Here is a 24,938-nt window from a genome sequence, read left to right on the forward strand (position 1 = left end):
ACTATGGTGATGATGTAATATATGAGATGGTGAAAGTTTACTTTTCTAGAGTATTGTTTCAAGGCCTTAGATGCATCAACTAGTAAATCAAGGGTCGACAATGTGCGTAAGAAGTTGAAGAAGCTCTTTGATGTGTATAAGAAGAACCCAAATAAACGATATCAGGAACTTCAAAAATCAAACACAGTAGAGCAAGACATTCTTCCAGGAAATGGAATAAGTTTAATGTTTTTCACGTGTATTTAAAACTGTACTTTGGTCTGTTTTAAAACTATTTTAGACTTGATCTTGGTCTATTTTAGAAGTTATCTTTCTTAGGTATGTTTTAACACTGCTATTAGCAGAGCCTTCCATGAGGCCAAGCAAGCAAAGCAAAGGCTTGCGGCCGACCATAATAAATTTTAAATTCGGCCTTTTTGGCAGAGAGGTTACATTGGTCTAGTAGCTTTAAGTTTAGTAATTATGTAACTTGTACTTGAGTTCGAATCTAGCCAACAGCATGAGCACATATTTTTTTCTTTTTTAAAACAAACAAATCTTAAACAACAAAATTACACAGCCCATTTACTTCCTTTGGCTTCTAGCCTTGTCGAACTCATGGACGGCTCTGGCTATTAGGTCTGTTTTAAAACTGCTATTTGGTCAGTTTTAAAACTGCTCTTTGGTCTGTTTTAGAACTATTTTAGACTTGATCTTTGGTCAGTTTTAGAACTGCTCTTAGGATCTGTTTTAGAACTGCTCTTATGCATTGTTTGTTATATGTTGGCTTATCATACATGGATACTTTGCTTACTTCTCCCAAATAGCTGGTAGTAGTGAAATATCAACATTAGATAAGTACTTGGATGAGCCGGCTTTGAACATGATGGCATTTAAGAGCATGAATGTTTTGGAATATTGGAGGGACAATGCAAACCGATTTAAGAAGTTATCTTCTATGGCTAGTGACATTCTTAGCATTCCTATTACTACTGGGGCTTCAAAATCATCTTTCAGCATAGGAAGCCAAGTCCTAAGCAAGTATCGGAGTTCACTCCTTCCATCTAATGTGCAAGCTTTGATATGTGCAAGAAATTGGTTTGAAGGATTTGAAGAGATTGTTCTGTTTGAGTTCATCGAAGAAGACAATGAAGAAGGAGGTTGAGAGACACTTTTAAACTGGTATCTCATTAGAATATTCTCTTATTAGGTGCGATATTTGTTTAGTTAAAATGCCAAGAAATCAGAAGTGTATCTGGTTTGTTAACATTTTAGGGTTTGTTAACATTTTTTGGTTTATTCAGCTTTCAACTTTGTGCATATAATGGCGATGAAATAAATGGGATTAATGTAAGGTAAGATTTTGTGGTTATTGTTTTGATTTTTGTCCTATCTCGATTGTATGGTAAAAAAATCAAAGTAGTTGTATATCTTTTACAAATTTAAGCCTTATAATTTCAAAAATTAAAGAAAAAACAAGGAGTTATGATTGCAAATTAAACAAAATAAAAGGATATAACACAATAGGTACTTCAACAATGATAAATTAGATTTGATTAAGCACCTCATTGGAGGTGGTGCTCTTATAGTTTACATTTCCAACCTAAAAATATACTTTTCTACCCTTTATTTTTGGGCCAAAATATAATGTTCTACTTAAAACAATACTTTAATTCTAAAAACTGTGGTCATTCAAAAGCTTCGATCAATAAAAACTCTAATTTATGCTTTTGTAAACAACATGTGATGTGAGATAGCCAAAGTTTCTAGATTTCTAATAATTTCAGCGACGAGGGACAGTGATACTTGTGTTTGTTCTCACAAAACTTAAACATATATGCTCAAAAATAAAAAAGAATCTTCTAAGATTGAACAAGATCGGTTAGCTAAACACATTCAAAATTTTAGGACCCAGTCTAAATTAGACAACCAATGACTTATACATTCATATATTAATATCTCGTTTCTAACGTAACATATATTAATAATGTATCTAGATATCAATTTGATTCGATCCACTATTTTAGAAAAAAAAAACAATCTATTAAATATAAGCATGCATAAAATGCATTACAAAATTGAGACTACTAATTTATATATAGTACCATAAATTGTAAAATTAGTATATAGGGTTGAACCATCCACTAAGTAAGCAACAATATTATAATATATAGAGTATATATAAAATAGTTGGCAATAATTGAACTAAGCTTGTATATAACATGTAATATAATAGAAACTTGTTTCTCAAACCATAAAGACATTACTTTTTTCTTATCATTCAAAGATCTGATCCATGGCGATACCTCACGCCCAACTTGTTCTTTTACTCCTCACATCATCACTCTTTTTCTTACCTGCTTTGCATGCCAGTGCTATCGATTTTGGAAACTGCAAAGGTAAGTATCGGTTTGTTAAGTCATATAGTATTATGTATATACTTGTATGAAATTCGTAGATTGTAGTTTGCTCCTATCTCTGTTTCTTTTGTTGTATTACCAAGTAAACCCTAAACCGAAACTCACATTAGTCATCAGTTATATAAATCAAACGTTTATATAGAAATAAGAGAACAGTAAAGAACTTCAATTCCATCTATAAAATATCTCAATAATATTGAAGTTTCAGTGAAGACTATACATTAGTTTTTCTCTTCAATGTGATTTTCAAGATCTGTGGTGTATATGAGTCAAGAATCGAGAATTATAACTACTAGATTGCAGATCCAGAGACCATCTAAAATTTCAAAGATAGATCAAACTAATTTGAAATTTGAACAAAAATTAGTATAGAATTATCTTTTGTTAAGTCTATAAATATATATTTTTTTAAACACCTAACCTTATCAGTTGATTTACCAATGTCTCCACAAAACAAAAACGGATAGTGGGTTAGAAGTTCTCACCTCTGTTGTCTTCTCACCAGATCCGGGTTCAAGTTCGGTCTCTCTCAAAGAAAAACTTATAATTTGTCATGATGTAAAATAAAAATAAAAAAAAAATAAGACATTTCAAACTTAAGTCGATATGTTCTAAATTATAAAATGTTTAGCTAAAACCACAAAGATTATAAAAATTGTTTAAAATAAATAAATATTATTTAATAATTAACTAAAATTAAATTTAATCATAAAAAGGACTGCAGAAGTTATAAAGAGTTACAATACCAAAAAAAACATTAAAAAATCTTATCTATAAATTTCTGAAAAATCTTATAAAAGAGAAATCCTAAATGCCACTCAAACTGACAATTTTCCCAAAAACGTATTTACGTGCACATGACTCACTCATTTATTTTATTTTATTTTAAAACAAAACATTTACCTGCACATGACTAACTCATTTTTACTCATTTTTGAAAAAAGAATAAAATTTATCTGCAACTCACTCATTTTTTTTTCCTGGTCAAACACCAAATTTTCTTTTTGTCCATGACTCACAATTTTCTTTTTGTCCATGATCTAAATATCTGCGATTAAAGATGCAAACATTGACTACGTCTTTGGCATCACAAACGTCACACAAGTGGAGATTTCTCCATACCCTGTTGGGCCTAACGACGAGCCAACCATTACGATATCCGGCTTTACAAGTGACGATAGTACGTAACATTTTCTATTTTTCAATTTTGATTATTTTTAGTTTTCCACTATGTTCTCCTATAAGAAAGTATATTTTTGTATACAGGCTTCATCATATATAACGCAACTATACATGTGTTGTATAAATATGAAAATGTGACAAGCACTATAAGAAAATACAGCCTCAGTGATGTTATAGATGAAGATCCAGGCTCTATTGAACCTGGCGAAAATTTTGTGTTAACTCTTTCCAAAGTCCCTGGTTTGCAATCACTCCCACATGTAAGTACTTTTATATAATATCATTAATTTCATAACTAAGATTGTGATTGTTTCTTTACTATATATAGGAAAATTTACGGTAAAAACTTTATGAATTAATAACATCGACATTATGATAGATTATTAATTTATAAAATTACAATTTATCTATATATAAATTGAATCGACAAATAATTAGGATCGAAAAAATATAATGATTTATTTAAGTATTAGTTTGTAGAAGTCATATTGTTATATTTTCATCATGCCAATGCTAGTTTATGATTAGTTACTCTCTTTATCTAGTCTATGTTTCGATATCAAAACCGAAATTAGAAAGTTTATGTTTCGTTTAGTAATTGAAAATCCCAAATGGAAATCGAAGTGAGCTTAACTTTAATTCTTTTTTAAACCAATCAAAATGTACCAAAACAATATCGACTTGTTAATTTGGTTTTACTTTCATGATTAAACCGAACAATCTAAAACCCCTAAAACCCACAATAGTATATTTACTTGGTTAGCCTGACTGGATTTTTTGTTTTTAAACTAATTAGAAAGATAAGTCCAAGATCGTCGTATCCCTTGTTGATGAATATGGTGATGATGATGAAGCGCCACTGCTAAAAATGTGCGTTGAGTTCGATAACCCTGCTCCAGCTACAACTGCAACATTGTTCTCTGCTTAATTATTGGATGTTCTCTTTTCTTGTTGTCCAACAAATAAAAGAAATAGTGAATATTTATATGATTCTCGCATTAATTAGTCACTACAAGAAAGCAGGTCGAAATCCTACGAAAATTCCTTCAAATATATTGGTAGGAAAAACTACCTACGGTAAACTTCGCATTTATGACGAAGATGAAGTGTGGTAGGAAAAAGGAAGAGATATTTACTACGAGAATATGTGTCAGAAAGTAGAAGGAAAATTTCCTACCAAATTCTTTTAGTTAATAGTTTTGTAGGAAACCGTGAAGGAATAAAGAAGGGAAAAAGAAGGAAAACGCGCGGAGAGAAATTAGTAGGAAACTTTCCTTCTAAATACCTTTGCCATCAATATGGAAGGAAACGTCGTAGGAAACTTTATATAAAAAACTTTCTAACATATTTGGTAGAAATTAACTACAGCACAAATCGGCTATGTTTTTTAATCGCAAACACCTCCTTGTAATGTAGCAACTTGCTTCAACAATATTACGTTTTTTAACTAAATTTCATATATATGAACTTTTTTTTGGTGAGAATGTCATATATATGAACTTGACACCATATTTGGTCTTCTCGTCGGTGTTATAAGCATTTGAAGATAGAATACTAAATTTGGTGTCATGTTCGTATGACATAGTCTAGTAAAGAATAAAAATGGATAGCATTGTTAGTTTGTTTTTCATATAAAATGACTTGAAAGTTGAAACATGTTCCTGATACATGACAATAGAAAATGGACTTTGCTAATTTTAGAACATAAAATGATGAATATCGTTTATAAAATTCTTTGTTTTAAAATGCTGAATATAAAATCATATATATAAAAGTAAGGTTCCACTCTCTCCTTATTGGCGGAAAAACATTTAAGGCTTTCATTTTTTTTTAAATAAATAAATATTTATTAAAATCATTCAATACAAAATTTAATTACACTATAAGTTATAATCAAATGGCAAAGAAAATGAAAAGACTTAATCATATATCATTCAACAAAATAAATAAATAAATAAATGTTTATGACAATCATTCAATACAAAATTTAATTACACTATAAGTTATAATCAAATGGCAAAGAAAATGAAAGGACTTAATCATATATCATACAACAAATTTTATAAGCCTTATTGGTGGAAAATTATTTAAAATCATATATATAAAAGTAAGGTTCCACTCTCTTTATTGTTCCATTTTGTATTTATTTTTTAAAATATAATATTTATTTTTAACCAAAAAAACACATTTAATCATATACATTAATTCATACTTTAAATTCACACTTTACTACTAAAATGAAACTGAAAATTATATAAATTTCCAAAGACTATTGGTTTTCTTTATTGAATTCCAATTAAACACACTATAAGTTATAATTATAACTCCTCTAATTTAATTATTTTAAAAATGTAACTTACATCACTTCTTATCATATAAATAGTCATTCTCACATCCTTCTCTACCATATCTCATATCTTCATTATTCTCTTTGTTTTTTTTTTTTAAGTTCTTGCATGGGGTGAAAACTCATTTAAAATATCATTGTAAGAGTTTGATTAATTATTTAGTTTAAACTTTTGTTTTCAATTTTATTTATTTTTTGTTTTTATTTATTTTTTTATGTCTTCATTGTTTTTTATATTCTAAATGTAATACATATGTATAATAATATTTTATGGTTATAAGAAAATCAAGCTAAAGAAACCATCTTCATTCTTTTACATTGGATGTTTGTTTCTTTCTCACATATTCATGTATATTTAATTTATTTTCAAAAGTATGTAATTTTTTAACAAAATAAACTTTTTGTTATATAATTATCAACCCAATTTGTAAGACATTATTTTAAGAATAATGATCCTTATATTTAGTTTGTGATTCAACATGTAATAATACAAAGAACATTATAATTTGATTTATGGTTTGGGTAGTTATATATGTTTATTTCTTGGGAATTTTTAAGGTTTCACTCTCTCCTTATTGGTCCATTTAGCATTTATTTTTTAATTATAATATTTATTTTTAATTAAACCAAATATCTAACACATTTAGTCATATACTTTAATTCATACTTGAAATCCACACTTTACTATTAAATTGTAACTTAAATTATATAACCTTTCATTTTTTACATATACTGACCCAAGAAACTTTCTCTCTCGATGATGGCGGCGGCGACGAACCCTACGGTTTGATTTGTTCATGTGTGGGGAGGTTTCGATCGGATTAATTCATGGGTTTGATGCGGTTAGTTTCTCGGGCTATTATGGAAAACAGATCGGGAGAGAGTGTGGATGCAGATTTGAGATTAAAGGCTGGCGATTGGAAATTGATTCAATCTGGGTATCGGATTGGAGGGCGAACCAGGTTTCCTTATCTTCTACAAGGCAAAGATCTTCTTTCTATGGGGAGGGAGTAATCTGGGAGTTATTATGGAGTGGGTTATGCCGGATTCTCTTGATTTCAATTCTCGGATCCATGGGGATACTGCGGTGGCTAATTGATTCGATCTGGGCTGATTTGGGGTGGATTCGGATCGATTTTTGGAAGGTGTATTTGGTTAGTCGGATCAGATTGGTGGTGGATGCAAGGCAAATCCATGTGTATAAAGGGAGGGGAAAGCATCGTCTCCAGTACTCATCCGGTCTCATCTTCTCTGTTTTGCGATTTCATATTCTTTGCTTCTCTTTCTCTCGGTTTCTTCTGTTAACTATCTCGATGACTCAGTCCGATCTGATCAAGGGTAATGGGTCCAGTGGGAAGGCGTCCACGTCCGGTTTGAAGCGGAAGGTGAAAGTTCCGCTCTTTGATAACTCCTCGCTTATTGAGGGCTATGCTAAGACGGTTATTGGGAGATGTATGAACCCGAGGAAACAGGATATGAAATATCTTCTGTTCATGTTTCCCCGGATTTGGCAATTGGAGGGGAGAGTGGTTGGAGCTGACTTGGGCCTGGGGCGTTTCCAGTTTGACTTCGAGACGGAGGAAGATATCCTGGAGGTTCTGAAGATGGAGCCGGTGCACTTCGATCACTGGATGGTGTCTCTGGTCCGATGGGAGCCCTCTGTCGACCCAGCCTATCCGTCCGCTATCACCTTCTGGATTAGGGTGCTTGGTATCCCTCTTCAGTTCTGGGCTGACCCCACTTTCCGGTCCATAGGCGAGGAGCTGGGCCAAGTCCAAGAGGTGGACATTGATGGTGGCAGAGTTCGGGTGACGATAGATGGCTTTAAGCCATTGTGTTTTGAGACGGAGGTGGAGTTTGGGAATGGAGAGGAGATTTCGGTTACTCTGCGGTACGAGAGATTATTCGGGTACTGCCGGTTTTGTCACAGTCTGTGCCATGATATCGACCATTGTGCTTCTGTGGATTCAGAGCATCGTCTGCGGGATTTTGATGATGCGCCCGGTGATGGTGATAGGCGTCGGAGCCAAAGCTACAAGGGTGCTGTGGTTCACGATAACAAGAAAGGGTTGGATCCTGAGGGTAAACAACGGGGAAGAGGCAAGGGAAGAGAGGAGGAGGTGGATGCCAAGGCTGAGGGTGCGAGGCATCTTGAGCGATCTCGCTATGATAGCACTCGGGCCCGTTCTGGGTTCTATCATGGGGAACCGTCTGCTAGACCGAGAAGATACAACAACTATGCGTCACTTAATGCGCATAGGAAGTTTGTTACAGATGCGGTTACTAAGGAGGTGACTATGTTGGAGCCTGAGGAGTACGCTGCTAGTAGACCTAAAGCTAAGCAGACAAGGAAAGCCTTGTTTCAAGATGAAGGTGCTGTCCAAGCGGTACTTGAAGCGTCGGTATCAAGTGTGGAGGTGGGTCTGGAGTCCCTGTGTATTTCGGCGGAGGAACCAGTGGCAGTCGAGCCAGCGAATATGATCCTTGAGGAGCAGCCGCCGATGGCCCAAGTGTCATTTGAAGCTCGGCTGGAGTCGGAGATGCACGAGCTAAATGCTGAGGTGGTGAGTGAGGTTGTGGCTGAGAGCGCTGCTGATGGTGAAGTGGACTTCTCGATGGTGGAGGAGGAGAGTGAGCAGTTTCAACAGTCTGAGGTAGTGACAGCTAAAGAGGATATGCTCACAGATGATGTTGATCAAGGTGATGAGATGGTCGAGGGGAGTACAAACGTAGTAGCCCACATCAATGAGGCGGAGCCAAATGCAGAGGGGGCTGGAATGGAGAAGGGGCGCAAGGGCAAAGGGGTGGCTCTATTGGGTGCAAGCTCAAAGAAGAGGATAGCGACCATGCTTAATACTCCCCGCAAGCGTGCTGCACCAAAGTCGTCAGGATCACACGGGGAGGGAAACATGAAGAACCGTGATGGGGATAAAGGAGGCCCGGGTGGACCTAAACCACCTAAACCACCGGTTAATAAATGAAGATATTGAGTTGGAATTGCCAAGGTCTAGGGAATAAGGCTACTATCGGTTATCTTCGGGATTTATGGACTAAGCATAGGCCGGATTTTTTATTTTTGTCGGAAACAAAACAAGTATTTCTTTTTTTAGAACAATTTCAATCTCATTTTGGTTATAATAATTTAATTACGGTTGATCCAATTGGTTGTAGTGGTGGTTTGGCTCTCTTTTATAACAATAATATTTTTAATGTTTCAGTTTTATTCAAGTCCAATAGACTGATTGATGTTGAAACGGTTGTTAATGGGAAAATAGTGCATTTAACGTTTATTTATGGTGATCCGGTCCCTAAGAATCGGGATTTAGTTTGGGAGAGGTTAACAAGGTGGGGTTTAAGTAGAGTTACACCGTGGTTTATTATTGGGGATTTTAATGAGATTACAGGAAATCATGAAAAGAGGGGGGGTTAGCCACGACATGCTTCATCCTTTCTTGATTTTAATGGCATGATTAGGAATTGTGGCTTTCTTGAATTTTCACATATTGGAGACTGGCTATCTTGGCGGGGTTGGCGGGACAAAAAACCAATACGGTGTCGGTTGGATAGAGCTCTTGGTAATGCTGATTGGCATGGAGCCTTTTCGGATACTGTTATAGAATACTTGCCTATGATTGGGTCGGATCACAAACCGGTTTTAGCCCTTGTGTCAGAGAGAAAGTTTAGCCGGAATCGGCGCTTTATATTTGACAAGAGGTGGATTGGAAAGGAAGGTTTGATGGAAACAATTGCTTCAGGGTGGGGAGGACCTACAGATTTAGACTCGGGTTTTTTTGTGAATAAAATTGTTAACTGCAGAAGGGCTATTTCTAAGTGGCGGAAAACACAGGTTCCTTTTGGAAGGGATATTATTGAAGATCTAAAGAGAAAGTTGGAAGTGGCTCAGGCGGACGACACGAGTATACCGGCGGATATCTATGATTTGTCCAGTCGGTTAAGAAATGCTTACAAAGATGAGGAAATATATTGGTACCAAAAAAGTAGGAATCGATGGATGAAGGTTGGGGACCGCAATTCCAAATTCTTTCATGCACAAGCAAAAATGCGACGGGCGCGAAATCGAATCGTGGGTTTGTTTGACAAGGATAACGTTTGGAAGTCTGAAGATAAGGAAATTGGGGATATAGCGGGGGACTATTTTCGGGATTTATTTACAACGAGTGATCCCCAAGGCATTGCGGATGCGCTAACGGATGTTAAATCAGTTATCTCGCCTGAGGTAAATGATAGGTTAACAGTTTTGGCTTCGGAAAAGGAGGTTCATGATGCTCTGTTCATGATGCACCCGGATAAAGCTCCTGGTCCGGATGGTATGACGGCTTTATTTTTTCAACAAGCATGGGGTGTAATTAAGAAGGATTTGGTTGTATTCGTCAATGCTTTTCTGGCAGATGGGGTTTTTGATAAACGGTTAAATAAGACCAACGTTTGTCTGATTCCAAAGGTGGAGCGACCTACTAAGATGGCTGAGTTAAGGCCAATTAGTTTATGCAACGTTGGGTATAAGATTATTTCAAAAGTTCTTTGTGAGAGACTAAAACCGGTCCTTTCTAGTATCATTTCGGAAACTCAGTCTGCATTTGTTGCAGGGAGGCTGATCTCGGATAATATCCTGATTGCTCAGGAAATGTTTCATGGGTTGCGTACCAATGCGTCTTGTAAGAGTAAGTTTATGGCGATCAAAACGGATATGAGTAAGGCTTATGATAGAGTAGAGTGGGTGTTTATTGAAAATCTGTTACGTAAAATGGGTTTCTCGGAAAAATGGATTTCTTGGATTTTATGTTGTGTTTCTACAGTGGAATATAGTGTCTTAATTAATGGATGCCCTAGAGGGTCGATCAAGCCGGGAAGAGGATTACGGCAGGGGGACCCTTTATCCCCATACCTGTTTATCCTGTGTACTGAGGTCTTAATTGCCAAAATTCGAAAGGCGGAACATAATAAGTTACTCACTGGAATAAAGGTGGCGAATAAGGGTCCGCCTATCTCACACCTTTTGTTTGCGGATGATAGCTTATTTTTCTGTCAGGCGAATAAAGAGCAGTGTATGGTTATTCTGGAAATTCTAAAGGAATATGAGGCGATTTCCGGCCAGCAAATAAATTTTGCTAAATCTTCCCTCCAGTTCGGCCACAAAATTGAGGAAAACCTTAGGGTGGAATTACATAATATCCTTGGAATAGCAAATTTGGGTGGTATGGGATCTTATCTTGGTTTACCGGAGAGCTTGGGAGGAGCGAAATCAAAAGTTTTTGCGTTTGTTCGGGATAGATTAAATAATCATATCAATGGTTGGTCAGCTAAGCTGCTTTCAAAGGGAGGGAAAGAAGTGCTGATTAAGTCGGTGGCATCTGCTTTGCCTACGTATGTGATGTCGTGTTTTCGGCTACCGAAAACAATAACATCAAAACTAACCAGCGCGGTAGCAAATTACTGGTGGAGTACGAACGGGGTTTCAGGAGGTATGCATTGGCGAGCATGGGAGAAATTATGCACAAGCAAACAGACGGGTGGACTCGGTTTTAGGGATGTCTATGATTTTAACACGGCATTGTTAGCTAAACAATTATGGCGTCTGATGGATGCCCCGGATTCGTTGTTTGCAAGGGTTTTTAAGAGTCGGTATTATCGGAATTCAAATCCGATGGAACCACTCAAATCATACTCTCCATCATATGGGTGGAGGAGTATTACCTCAGCTAGATCTCTGGTTAATAGAGGACTTATTATACGGGTAGGATCAGGGGAGGCTGTTTCCGTTTGGACAGATCCCTGGGTCCCTGCTCAATTCCCGAGACCAGCATTAAGTAGTGGGTCGCCTATGGATCCATCTCTTCAGATTAGACATTTGATCGATCGTCAAACCAACTCATGGTGTTTAGATACGCTTGTTGTGCACTTTGACCCCGAGGACGTTGCGATGATAAGTGCACTACCTATTGGTAATCGGCCAGCGCCGGATGTTCCAGGATGGCATTTTACAAAACAAGGGAAATACACGGTTAGATCTGGTTATCATGTGGCTCGCATGCCAGAGCCGAAGATGTCTATTATTGCGGTAGAAGGACCGGATATTAATCCCCTTTTCCGAAGTGTTTGGCAACTACGATGCCCACCAAAAATCCAACATTTTATCTCGGTCTCAGCAAATTTAAGGAGTCGGGGGTTACACTGTGATGCGGAGTGTTCGAGGTGTGGAGGTTTAGAGGAGACGGTTAACCACACAATGTTTGAATGCCCCCCATCTAGACAAGCGTGGGCTTTAGCGAATATTCCAGTAGGTTCGATTAATTTCCCGACAGACTCGGTATTTGCGAATATGGCTTACTTATTCGGACTACCCGTTGGAAATGGATTGACGGACGTCTATCCTTGGCTACTATGGTATATATGGAAGGCGCGAAATGATAAAGTGTTCAATAATGGGATCCAGAGTCCGATGGAGGTGGTAGGGATTGCAAAGGAGGAGGCAAAGTCATGGCAGGAAGCTCAAGTCGACGGGATGGAGTCACAACATAGGCCGGACTCGGTCACTCCTCGGGTACGGCCACAGGGACAACGACTATCTTCATCTTTTGTAGGGTATAGATGCTTCATTGATGGTTCTTGGAAGGAGACAGATAGGTTTGCAGGTCTAGGTTGGTTCTGCCAACACGCACGGGATGGATCGATATCGATGGGAGCTAGGAATTGTAGACGGAGCCTTTCCCCTCTTCATTCTGAAGTAGAAGCCTTGGTGTGGGCGATGCAATGTATGATCGGGCACAATCACAGAGATGTTGTTTTTCTTACAGATTGTTCGGACTTGGTGGAGATGGTGTCTTCCCCGATTGAGTGGCCGGCGTTTTCTGTATATTTGGATGACATAGCTGTTGACAGGGAGGAATTTTCTTCTTTTTCTTTGTCTCTTATTTCACGAAGCGCTAATATCCAAGCGGATAAGCTGGCACGGCATGCCCGTACCACGCCGCTTTCTGTTCTGTATGTGAACAATTGTCCCTCGAATTGGCTGTGATAAGTCAATCTTTTTGTTATTGTTGACAAAAAAAAAAAAAAATTATATAACCTTTCAATTGACTATTTGTTTCCTCCATTTAACTTCAATTAACACACTATAAAATATAATTATAACTCCTCTGATTTAATTATTTTAGAATTGTAACTTACATCATATTTTATCCTATAAATACTCATTTTTACATCCTCCTCCACCATATTTGATATTCTCAATATTTTCTTTGTTTAATTTTTAATGTTCTTGCATGGGTTGAAAGCTCAATTAAGATATCATTGTAAGAGCTTATTATATATTTGGTTAAAACTTTTGTTTTCAATTATATTTCTTCTTTATTTTATGTACTTCTTCATTTTTTCATTGTTTTTTATACTATTAAATGTATAATAATATTTTATGGCTATAAGGAAATGACTTTATCGATGGGATTCAAAAATATTGATTTTTGACCATCGCACCACAAGAAAATCAAGCTAAATAAACCATTTTCATTGTTTTACTTTATATGTTTTTTTCTTTCTCACATATTCATGTATATTTATTTTATTTTCAAAGTATGTAATTATTTTAACAAAATATTTTTTTGTTATATTCAAACCAATTTGTAAGACACTGAAATAAATAAAATTTTATACACAAATAAAGGCAATTTTTGTGTATATTTATAAGTTTACACACATATTTGGATAAATTTCAACATTTTAGTGGTTGTTTTGATAAAGTTTGAAAATGGGGTAAATTTAAAAAGTGGTATTTTTAAAGGGGTATTTTTTAAATTCTCCCAATATCATTCCTATTTTTATCATTAACAATATTATTGTTTTATCAAAAAATACTTAAAAGTACTAAAGAAAATTACTATCAAAATTGATTAATTGAACAATTAATCAACGAATAAATTCAAAAGATATGGATGTATGCTTCTATTGTATGATTTAAATAAATAACATGTAAAAATGTCATAAGCATTAAAATTTATTTAATCTATTTTTAATAAGTAATAAATAAATTAAAATAATTAAATAAATATACAACAACCCGCGCATATGCGCGGGACATTACCTAGTAATAATTAAAGTTTACGATTATTTATAACATTAAATCAGCAAATAAAGCAAAGAGAAGATAATCAATAAAGAAAGACAAAAGAAGAAAAAGGAACTCTTAACACATGATATTCAAAAAAACATACAATAAAACATGAGACGATGGTATGAATCCATTAACCTTTACAATGACTCAGCGGAGAGCCACAGAGACAGTCGTTGCCGGCAAAAACACTTTCTGGAAACTTAGTCGCTGGAAGTTTTCCACAAAGATGGTTTTGACTCAAGTTTAGTGTCTTCAATCCGGCCACGCTCGCCGACACTTTACCGAACACTAAGTTCGTTGACAAATCAAGTGTCTCAAGCGTCTTCGAGAAACTCAGCTTCCTTAAATCGAATCGGAGTTTATTCCCTGACATCTGAAACTCTCGAAGTTGCACTTCTTCCTTCAAGAACCTCACTGGACTCCCTGAGATCTCGTTGTCCGAAAGATCGATGGAATCGTAGAGATCAGTTTGCCTTGTTTTCCATTCGTCTAAGCTCATCTTGATTCCGCATTTAGCTAGCTTTAAAGAGCTGAGTAACGACGCCGAGGTCACCCATTCTGGGATCTTTTCCATGTGGAAGTTGTTGTACGACAGGTCTAGACTCAAAATGTAATTCTTCACGTTCAAAACAGGGAATGGATCGGTTAGAAGATTGTGAGAGAGATTGATATTAGCTATTTTAGTCAGCTTGGCTAAACTCTTCGGCACGGTTCCGGAAAAATGGTTCTTGGAGAGATCAAGTGTGTCGAGCGATGTGAATCTTGATAAATAGCTTGGTATTGACCCCGAGAGATTGTTCTGACTTAGCTCGAGGAACGCAAGAGCCGGTGCAAGCGATGCGATCGAAGGAGGGAGCTTCCCGGAGAATCCATTGTGGGAAAGGGTAAGGATTCTGAGCTTAGTCATGGATTTGAAAATATCCGGTATTGTTCCAGAGAGACGGTTATCGTCAAGATTCAGATTTGAGAGGAGCTTGAGATTAGTAATCCCTAATGGTATGGTTCCGGATAAGAGATTACCGCCAAGATTGAGGTAGTTTAAACGAGTTAAATTGGATATAGAACTCGGGATTGAACCGCTGAACCGGTTTCCTTTAACGGTTAACGTATCTAAGCGGTTTAGCGCGCCGATGTTAGCTGGGAGAGGACCGGAGAGACGTGAATTCTCGAGATAAACATACTTTAGATGTGGTAATCGAAATAAGAATGAGGGAAATGGTCCAGTGATGTTTTTGAGATTGATAAAGACTACCCCTTCCAAATGTTGGAGTTTAGCCAGTGATGGGGAGATAGTTCCGGAGAGAAAGATATCGGCATCATGGGGCTCTATGCGGATAGTGAGTACGACGACGCGGTTGCCGTTAGAGCAACTAACACCGTCCCAAGAGCAGCAATCAGTTCCTTTCTTCCAGGTGTTTAGAATACCCGAAGGGTCTTCGGTTATAACGGATTTAAAAGCTAAAAGACCTGACTCATCATTGGGATGACAAGTGGCAGCTGTGGTGAGATTTAAACACCGGAGAAAGAACACGACGGTGAAGATGAAGAGATGGTGGAAAGAAGGAGAGTTCATTTTTGTAGTGAGGCTGAAAAAAAGGAATAAGATTGAATAGTTAATAACTGAAAGAGAGACTCGACTCGATCACCTATTAATACGTAAATAGTCAAAGTTGACCCATTTGGACCAATCCATTTGCGCGTGGCGATTATTGTAAAGTGTAAATTGATTAAATGAAAGAATAAAACGTGACAAAAATAAAATCTATATAGGCTATTTCATTATCTTTTTCTTTGTGAACAACTTTTATAAAATAGACTCAATTGTTCACTATCTTATAATTTTATATATGTCAAAAGGTCATTGACATAAAAAGTGCGCTTTTGACATTACATATTTTATTTAGCATTTTGAGGGAGAGATGTAGACGATTGAACGTTATAGGTTACAGTCTAAAACACGATTTGACTTTAGTAACTTTTCTTAAAATGAAAATAATATAATGGGACAACATTACTAAAACTTCGTAGCAAAAAGTATTCTTAGTAGTGACTTTTGTAAAAATGGAACTAATAGAATGGACAACATTTGGCATGTGGGAAATGAAGGACAAATGAATGCAAAAAGTTTTTTAGAACCTATGAGTTCAATATATATATAAATGATGGCAAGGTTCTCACCAATGTTAAAGCAAATTGTTTGCTTTATAAAGGAAAAACCGTGTGACCTTTTATGATAGTGTAAGAAAGACGAAGAGATCATCGAGAAAACTATTAGTCAGCTGATCCGAAACAAGTTGCTTCAGATTACTTCGCTAAGTTGTCGATGGTGACAATATATTACACAAAACGTGTTAACTTAAAAAACATATCCTATAATAGCATATTGACGTAGCTTATTTTTTATGATAGTTTAGGGTTTTCTGATAAGTTGTCACGTGGTTACGTTTGACTAACCACCATCACGGTAATGATTTTCTACACAAGTTTAGTTACTTTTAAACTTGTAAATTAATTGTTTCTTGCTATTCGTAATATCATTTGTCATTTGTGTGGCACTCGCAAGTCGCAACTAATATCGTGTAACATATTATAGATAGATGTATTACTTCTTATGTAAATTATTTATTTATTTATTTATAAATTTAACAAAAAAAATTTAAAATTTATTTATACTGGATTTTTAAAAATACTTTATAGCTTGAAGACATGACTACATGTAAACTCTTTTTTGAGACAAGTTAATGGTAAAATATTTTTGTCTCGTGTTCAGCAGGTAAATTTGGTGCGAATGTTACATTATTTAAGAAAATTTTAGAAATTTTAGTGTCTTGGTATCGTACTGTTACATTGTTTTCACTACAAATCTTACTAGACCTACGTGTTCTAGAAAGTCCAGACAGAAGAAATGTAGGTTCCTTGCCGCTAAGATTTACAAGGAGAAAGTGGAAAACCACAAAGACAGTCATTGTTGGCAAATGCGCTAGCCGGAAACTTTGTTAAGGGAAGCTTTCCACAAAGATGGTTTTGACTCAAGTTTAGCTTTTTCAGTCCAGCCAATGAAGCTGGCACCTTCCCGAACACCAAGTTCCTTGATATATCTAGGATTTTCAACGACTTTGTGAAATTTAGCTTCCCCAAGTCAAACCGGAGTTTGTTCCCCGACATCTGGAACTCGTCCAAAACTCCTGCCTGGTTTATAAACCTCGCTGGATTCCCTGAGATCTCGTTTTCCGAAAGATCGAGGTAATAAAAAGATTTGATGTTCACTGGCAACCAATCGTCTAAGCTCATGTTGATCCCGCATTTAACCAACTTCAAGTTGTAAATGGACGGTGAGGTAGTCACCCATTTCGGAATCGTGTTCAAATGAAAATAATTGTAGGAAAGATCCAGAGAGCCGATGCCGCTGGTAAGGTTTAAGGTAGGGAATGAACCAGTTAGAAGATTGTGAGAGAGTCTCAGATGGAAAATACTTGCTAACTTGGCGAAACCCATTGGCATGACCCCTGAGAATTGATTCCTAGAGAGATCCAACGTTGAAAGGGCCTTGAATCTTGATAAATAGTTAGGGATGGTCCCTGATAAATTGTTCTGGCTTAGATCGAGGTACGTGAGAGTGGGTGCGAGGGAAGCAATCGACAGAGGAAGTGTCCCGGAGAATCTGTTGCGACCGAGATCGAGAGCTCGTAGCTCCTTCATAGATTTGAAAACATCTGGGATGGTGCCTGTGAGGCGGTTGCCTCCTAGACTGAGCCAAGTTAAGCGAGTCAAATTCGATATCGAGCTCGGGATTGGACCGGTGAACCTACTATTATCAAGAGTGAGATCTCCGATCTTTAGTGTGCCGATGTTGGCAGGAATGGGACCAGAGAGAAGAGTATCTGAAATGCGAATTAAGTTTAGCTTTGGTAATTTGAAAAGGAACTGGGGGAAAGATCCAGTGAGCTTGAGATAGGTAAAGGAAACAGCCTCAAGGTGCTCAAGTTTGGCCAGCGATGGTGAGATAGTTCCCCAGAGAGTGCCTCGGCCAAGAGACGTGTCTCCTCCGAATATTCTTAGTTCAGTGACGCGGTCGTCGGTGATGCAAATGATACCAAACCAGGAGCAGCAGTTAGTTCCTTTCTTCCAATTGCTGAGCAAGCCCAAAGGATCTCGGGTTATACCCGCTTTGAAAGCTAAAAGACCTGCCTCATCATCAGGATGACATGTGGTAGCTCCGGTCGAAGTTAAACAACCGAGAGCGATAACAGCAGCAAAAAAGATAGTGTAAGAGAAAGAGTTCATGGTTTGTGTTTGTGGAGACGTAGAGAACAACTCGAAGCTATTAATAGAAAGGAGAGAGTATAATTATTTTTTTCTTTTTCAAAATCACGTTTCAAAATCAATAAGTTGACGGATTTTGACTAAAACCACGTCTTATAAACATAATGCTCCAAATTATCAATTCCCACTATAGGCTTAAAAACACTATCTCACTCAAGCGTATTATTTCTAAATACTCTTTACTCCGCACTCCCATGGATCACATGTGCTTTTTCTTTGTTTTATTTTTTAATTTTCTCAACTTGTTTGAATCTGAAGTCTACAAACATGTGTTTATATACCCAAGACACGTGAGATTTTTGTGAATCTAAATCGTATCATAGTACTGTAAATATATAATAAAAAATCAGTGATATAGCACTAGCAGGTCGCCAAGTGCATGCGTAGATATTTTAATTAAAATTTTCTTTTACGTAACTACTTTATCATTTATTGTTTTCAATAATTTATCTGGTCTTGTGTACATAAGTGGCCCTTCGGGTACTCGTTCGGGTTCAGGTCGGGTATTTCAAATTTTCGTGTTTTCGGGTTTAGAGATATATAACCTGTGTGGGTATTTCTAGATTTCGGATTCGGATCTGATGCGGACATCAGAACTATATCAAACCGGGAGCACACCAAACCAATCGGTTCACACACCAAACCGGTTTACATGGAGAATTTTGGAGAATCTTTGCCTAAATGGAGTTCTGATCAAGTACAAGACGAATGGTTAATTATTCACCATGATATTAACCCTAAGAAGTGCGACAGTTCAAGAGGGATCAAAAATCAGCAAGTCAAATCAGCTTATTATTGGGATATGACTGTTGCACTCTTTTTCCCTTATCTAGGGATTGTCCCAATTGGTTTACCTAGAAAGGTTTTTAATGAGACAACACCAAGTCATCAAGGAATCATTCACCATCCATATGATTCAAAGATGATAGCTGATGTACATTCTGATCTACTCGCGGACAAGCATGCTGAACTACTCGCTGACAAGCATGCTGAACTACTCGCTGACCGACTGCCTGAACTACTCGCTGACCGACTGCCTGAACTACTCGCTGACCGACTGCCTGAACTACATCAGATTGCGAGCTTTGAGGATTTGAAGACTTTTAACACTTGGATCAGCCATGAAGGGAGTCCACACATTCATTTGATTCACCAAAAGGCCCCAGCCCATGGAGAACAGCCCAAGAGAAGACCCAAGTCTAAACCACCCTTTTAATCAAGGCGATTGATCTACTTGGAGCAAGATAAGGAAAATCTCCTTTACCTTCATATGCACGTGTCTCAAAGCTACATATGGAAACCAGGAGAACCTCTAAAGCCACCAGAGAATATTTGGAGTATATTCACACACAATAATAGCCATTGGATCAGGTGGATTCAATCATATTAGTACTCGCCTTTTCCGGACTCGATTGTCATCAAGGCACAACGACTCTTGCCTATTAAGTTCATGTGTGTGATACAGCATCTCCAAGTGCATAAGAAGCTTCCAAGACGTCACTATTACCTTCCCAAGTTGACGAGATACAAGGCACACCTCACTTGCCTTATTTGGACCGATTCTACACTCAATGGTCCAACATCCATATTTTCATTAATTGTTGCGATTTGTATCTTCTTTATAGGTTTAGAACGTGTCTACTCAGCCTATATAAGCTGATCATTAGTCTCATTGTAAAAACACCCTTGATCAATTTAAAGTAATAGAAAGTATTCTTCTTGTCAAAGTTTGAGTCTTTGTCAATCTTCTTCTTTAGTTCTTTATGAGTGAGTCACTTAGTTCTTTAGAAACCTACGGATTAAGTTTGTTGTGTGATTCAACAACCTTCATTCGTCCATTGATCGAGTGAGTCGATTATCCCACTGATTGAGCGAGTCAATCACCTGAACTATTCCCTAAACCACCCACTGATTCACGAGAGAGTGCTTCTGGCCAGCTCGTGAATTCCACCTTCCGCAAGCTAAGCTTGGAATCTCTTGATCATCAAGTGATCTAAAGTTTGGAGTGATTTCAATCTTGCATCATCTGGTATCAGAGCTTTAAAAGCTCCTATCCCCAAGGTTGTATCTTTTCAACCTATATTTGTTTTTCTGTTTTTCTTATTATTTCTATTTTATATATATCTATAAAAAAAATCAAATAAATTTTTATTCCTTGCTTTAATCTTGTTATTTGCTTCAGTATTTCATTAACAAAAAAAAAATTATTTTAATTCATTTTCTTATTTATTTCGGATTTATTAAAAGAAAAGCCATAAAAATCATATTTTTTGTTATTCTAAATTAATTTTTGTATTTTATTTTTTATAAATCCAGAAAATAAAATAAAAACTGAATTTTTTTCCTTTTTGCTATTTGAATTTTTTGGATTTACCAAAAAAAAATTAAAAGAAAATATTCATTTCTATTTTTTTAAAATATTTTCCTTATTTGTTGATTTACTTTTTGATACATCTTTATTTTGCTTGTGCAAGATTCTTCTTTCACGAAAACCAGAGCAAATATGGAGTTTATTGAGTTTTTCTTAGATGAAGAACTTCAAGGAGAAGAGCCCTATCAAGTCACGTCGGATGAGGAAGACAACTATGGAACGATCTCGTGGCGGCGAGATGATAGTTCAGCTTCTGATTCAGGAGATGAACCAGACCATGAAGCACCAGAACCAGAACCGCCTGACTTATAAAACCGCAATAAAGGCTATTCTAAACCATGGATTAAATTTAGTGATAATTTTTCCAGCCATGGTTCAAAATCTCCATTGACCCAAATTATGTCTTTTTCAGAACAAGATGATTATCTTAAGCGAAAAGAAGACATGGAGTATAAAAAGGCAACAACAAAGGGCAACCAGTATCGACGTCCTCCAAGGCGTGAAGATCTTGAATTTTGGTTTTCTTGAATTTTGAAAATCTTGCCACATTAACCCGGTTCTGTTATCAGTTTTTTGGTTAATTTGATAACCGAAATTTAGAGTTTATAAAATATGGATTTTCCGGTTATTTAAGGATAATTTCGGGTTTTTCTGGTTTTTCGGTTTTATATCAATTTTTTTTTGTTATTTCAGATTTGGTTATTTCGGAGAGTTAGGTTATTTTAGGGGTGAATATCAGTTTTTTTAAAAGGTTAAAAAAAATCAGTTAACATTAACTGATAACCAAACCAAAGTAACCGAAATAATTCGTTTCCAAATTATTTTTCTTTTTCTACCAATCGGTTTACACCTAATAACCGTACCAGAAGCGAACTCCCAAAATTTTGGTTCGGTTCGGTTTGGTGTTTTAACCTAGAGCTAGTTTTTTTTTCTTTTCCAACTTTAAACATCAAGTAAGCCAATTCAGTTACTACACAGTAAGACTTTTATTACTAAAAATGTGCTAGGTTTTAGTTCAATAGTCACAACTTTACAAGTAATATCACCAATTTATACCTTCAACATTAATCAGAATCGCCAACCGGAAGCCAGTCACTGGAATCACCTTCGGAGTCCTTGCTATGTCCAGCTTGACTCTTGCTGAGCTGAACCCAGCTTGAACCGCTTGCGTTTGATGCTGGTCGTTTCAGTGTACTCTTGTTGGAACTTGGCTTCTCTGAGAGGTCGTCTACATCTAAATCACTAAAGGAGATTACTTCTTCATCTCTGAAACTCCTTCGTCTTTCTTCAGATGATTCATCACTTGTCTCTCTCTGTTCAATTTTTAGTGTCTCTATATTGTCGATGACTCCCTCCACGGTTTTTGTTGCCTTACTGCTGCTGCCTTCTTCAGGAGTTTCGTGACCAACAGAGCTCTTGCTTGACCCTGTCTCTTTGTTTTGCAGCTTTAGTAAAAGTTGATCCCTTGTTTCAAATACCTGTGGCCACGCAATATAGTTATCAAAGCTTCAGAAAAGGGTACCATAGTGACATGTAAAAAATGTAGAGCAAATAAAAAACAAAGAACCATCCAATTTCAAAAGCATCAGACAAATACTTAATGAGTGTACAGTTTTTCCAGAGGCTAAACTTGTTCTTAGTGCAATCTGTTGAAGGAGTCATTATATCATAGCCTTTTTTTACATCTTCAGAAAATTACGAATTAAAACATAGTATCAGATACTGAACATTTAGCAGCATGCATGTCCAGTATAGAGCCTTACCTTGCAGGTTGCTAAGAGTTCAAAATCATGTCCATTCAGTCTCGGCATCAGCAAAATAAAATAAATCAGCCAGAAGTGTTCATCATCCATGTAACTGCTAACTTCATTCTTCACAGCTACAAGGTCAGGAACCAGATGTTCAATGGCTGATGCATGTGCCTTCTGAGCCTCAGACAATTCGAATTCTGCAATGCGGACACAAAACGTCAAAGATTAACTTCAGCACAATTCAGTAGGCAAAATTATAAACCACCAATGCTTTTCTACTGGAAGTGCTTAGACAGTATTTCCAAGCAAACTTTGCCTATTAACTAGGTTGTACAGCAAGAATATAGGTTCTTATGTGTAAGTGCTACAAAATTATTTTCAAGCTAATGAAGCATGTGTACTAAGTTGTACAGAATGAATATATGCTTTTCGAAATAAAAAACAAAGATTTAAAGTGGCAAATGGATATGTGATCCACAGACAGTAATAGGAAGCATGAGATCCTAAAGATCTGGGATTGAAGAAATGTATCCCAAGAGAAGACTGCTGAACCGGTCAAGCCTAATCTTAATCCCTCTAGAGATCCATCTAAAGAACAGGGTCGTCTAAAACCAATCAATAGTAGAAACAATCAAAAGGGTATCCAAAAAGGTCTATAATATAACACAACAAGAGGGGAAGACTGAAGCATAACCATGTTTGGCAACTGAAAAACGTCAACTATCTTTTCAAGCACAATCACGTTTCCCCTGTAAGTTCTTTGACAATATCTCAAGCTAACCAAGATTATATACTGGATTGTACAGGACAAAGATATGCGGAAAAAAAAAAGATTTAAAATCTGAGACAAAAGTGACAAATGGAAATGAGATCTGCAGAGATAATAGGAAGTTAGAGATCCTAAGTCCCAGGCTTAGATTAATATAACCCACAAGAACACTGTTGGACGGTCTATCCTAAATCTAGAACCCCACAAGAAACCCTCTAAAACAATGAATACTACAACAAATCAACTGTAGAAACAACCAATCTTTCCCTAACAAACACGATAAGAAATCATAACTAATCTTCAGCAAAATTCACCAACTAAAACTTTCCACAGCGTTGTTTGGAAAAAAACGAAACCACTGATGTAATTTCCTCTAACTGCTTTCACAATACTTCCAAGCTAAACAAAGCCTTTAAACTAAGTTGCACAGAACAAAGATATATACCACTAAAAGTGAAAACAAAACAACAAAAATTTAAGCTCTGACACAATAAGTGGCATTAAAAATTGTGATCTACTAAGATAATTGGCAACTAAAATCCTAAAGACCCAGGCTTGTTCCCAAGAGTAAGTCAACTATATCAATGCAGCTTAACATGTTATGATTCCTATACCAAACTAAACAGATTCAGTTCTTCATGGAGATGATTACCCGTATTGAGTGACAATGGAAAATCTGTCCAGCAACCTGGTCTCGTAGCGATTTTAATCGCGAAATCGACAACTTCTTCAGAAATCCCAGGAACTTGATCCAAACCCTCAACCTCAAACACAGATCTTTTACTACTGCTATTACTTTTACTAGGGAACTGAAGCAAATTCGATGCGAAATTTGTGAAATTCCCACGAATCTCAGCCAGATCGTTGCGGATCCCGACGAGTGCTTGCTGAGTTGGTGAATCAGATGAACGGTGGCGTTCTTCTACAGGAGAAGCAGACGGAGGCGGTGCTAAGAAAGCTGCAACGCCGCGGAGTAAGGAAGATAGATCTTCTTTAACACCGCCGTGAGTAGTGGTGGGAGAAGAAGGTTCGGGATCGTCTTCATCGCCGCGAGATTTGAAGAGCCACGACATTGTTTTACGAGTGACGAAGGTTAAAAAATTGGGGTTTTCAGGTTTTGTGCCAATTTCAAAACAAATACAGATTTTTGGGGTTAGGAAGAGAGAACGGTGCGTTTTGGAAGGTATCGATTTGATAATTTTTGATAGGCCTGGGCATTTGGATATCGGATCGGGTTCGGTTCGGATTTTTCGGTTTTCGGATTTTTTGGATATTGATTTTAACATCCATTCGGATATTTATAAAATTCGGTTCGGTTTCGGTTCGGATAATTCGAATTTCGGTTCGGTTTGGATATAATTGTGATAATTAAATTTTAACCAAAAATTTATCGGATTCGGTTTTATTCGGATATTTTTTAATCCAATTATACTCAAATAATCCATACTATCCAAATATAAAAAAATAAATAGAAATGAGGCAAATGACAAGTTCAAAGAACCAACTAACATAATACCATACTAATATATAAAACTGAAGCATTAATTCCTAATGAAAAAGTAGCAAAATTCAGTAACATCCTAAATCAAATTGAAAATAATTTTTCAAAAATTTCAAGACCATGAGAGGAGGAAACTCAAGCTTCTACCCATCTATAATCAAGATATG

At 36.5% G+C, this 24,938-nt stretch overlaps 4 protein-coding genes across 4 annotated transcripts; 1 reads left to right on the forward strand and 3 right to left on the reverse strand.

Annotated features, from left to right (window-relative positions):
- Nucleotides 1-2,247: 2,247 nt before the first annotated feature.
- Nucleotides 2,248-4,571, forward strand: LOC17893260 (MD-2-related lipid-recognition protein 3). Its single transcript, XM_006299407.2, has 4 exons — nt 2,248-2,378; nt 3,460-3,579; nt 3,666-3,841; nt 4,378-4,571. Exons 1-4 carry the CDS (start codon nt 2,276-2,278, stop codon nt 4,507-4,509), a joined length of 531 nt encoding a protein of 176 aa, XP_006299469.1. The 5' UTR covers nt 2,248-2,275; the 3' UTR covers nt 4,510-4,571.
- Nucleotides 4,572-14,186: 9,615 nt separating this feature from the next.
- LOC17892489 (probable inactive leucine-rich repeat receptor kinase XIAO) lies at nt 14,187-15,635 on the reverse strand. The gene has a single exon (XM_006300036.2). The coding sequence runs from the start codon at nt 15,627-15,629 to the stop codon at nt 14,187-14,189; it is 1,443 nt and encodes a 480-aa protein (XP_006300098.1). The 5' UTR covers nt 15,630-15,635.
- A 1,343-nt stretch (nt 15,636-16,978) lies between these two features.
- On the reverse strand, nt 16,979-18,358 carry LOC17893349 (probable inactive leucine-rich repeat receptor kinase XIAO). The gene has a single exon (XM_006298957.2). It carries the CDS (start codon nt 18,338-18,340, stop codon nt 16,979-16,981), a length of 1,362 nt encoding a protein of 453 aa, XP_006299019.1. The 5' UTR covers nt 18,341-18,358.
- Nucleotides 18,359-21,704: 3,346 nt separating this feature from the next.
- On the reverse strand, nt 21,705-24,372 carry LOC17893987. Its single transcript, XM_006297735.2, has 3 exons — nt 23,923-24,372; nt 22,514-22,698; nt 21,705-22,228 (listed from the first exon to the last, which is right to left on the reverse strand). The coding sequence occupies exons 1-3, from the start codon at nt 24,341-24,343 to the stop codon at nt 21,815-21,817; spliced, it is 1,020 nt and encodes a 339-aa protein (XP_006297797.2). The 5' UTR covers nt 24,344-24,372; the 3' UTR covers nt 21,705-21,814.
- Between the last annotated feature and the right edge of the window lie 566 nt (nt 24,373-24,938).

Source organism: Capsella rubella, unplaced genomic scaffold (assembly GCF_000375325.1).
Source record: "Capsella rubella cultivar Monte Gargano unplaced genomic scaffold, Caprub1_0 scaffold_3, whole genome shotgun sequence".
Taxonomy (NCBI): domain Eukaryota; kingdom Viridiplantae; phylum Streptophyta; class Magnoliopsida; order Brassicales; family Brassicaceae; genus Capsella; species Capsella rubella.

Bases quoted from the DNA above. Each gene is read 5' to 3' on its own strand.
- LOC17893349 (XM_006298957.2), bottom strand. From the start codon at position 18,340: ATGAACTCTTTCTCTTACACTATCTTTTTTGCTGCTGTTATCGCTCTC.
- LOC17893260 (XM_006299407.2), top strand. From the start codon at position 2,276: ATGGCGATACCTCACGCCCAACTTGTTCTTTTACTCCTCACATCATCA. The intron at 3,580-3,665 runs GTACGTAACATT...TTTTGTATACAG, and splicing joins CGGCTTTACAAGTGACGATA to GCTTCATCATATATAACGCA. The intron at 3,842-4,377 runs GTAAGTACTTTT...TAAACTAATTAG, and splicing joins GTTTGCAATCACTCCCACAT to AAAGATAAGTCCAAGATCGT.
- LOC17893987 (XM_006297735.2), bottom strand. From the start codon at position 24,343: ATGTCGTGGCTCTTCAAATCTCGCGGCGATGAAGACGATCCCGAACCT. The intron at 22,699-23,922 runs GTAATCATCTCC...TCCGCATTGCAG, and splicing joins TCCATTGTCACTCAATACGG to AATTCGAATTGTCTGAGGCT. The intron at 22,229-22,513 runs GTAAGGCTCTAT...GCGTGGCCACAG, and splicing joins AACTCTTAGCAACCTGCAAG to GTATTTGAAACAAGGGATCA.
- LOC17892489 (XM_006300036.2), bottom strand. From the start codon at position 15,629: ATGAACTCTCCTTCTTTCCACCATCTCTTCATCTTCACCGTCGTGTTC.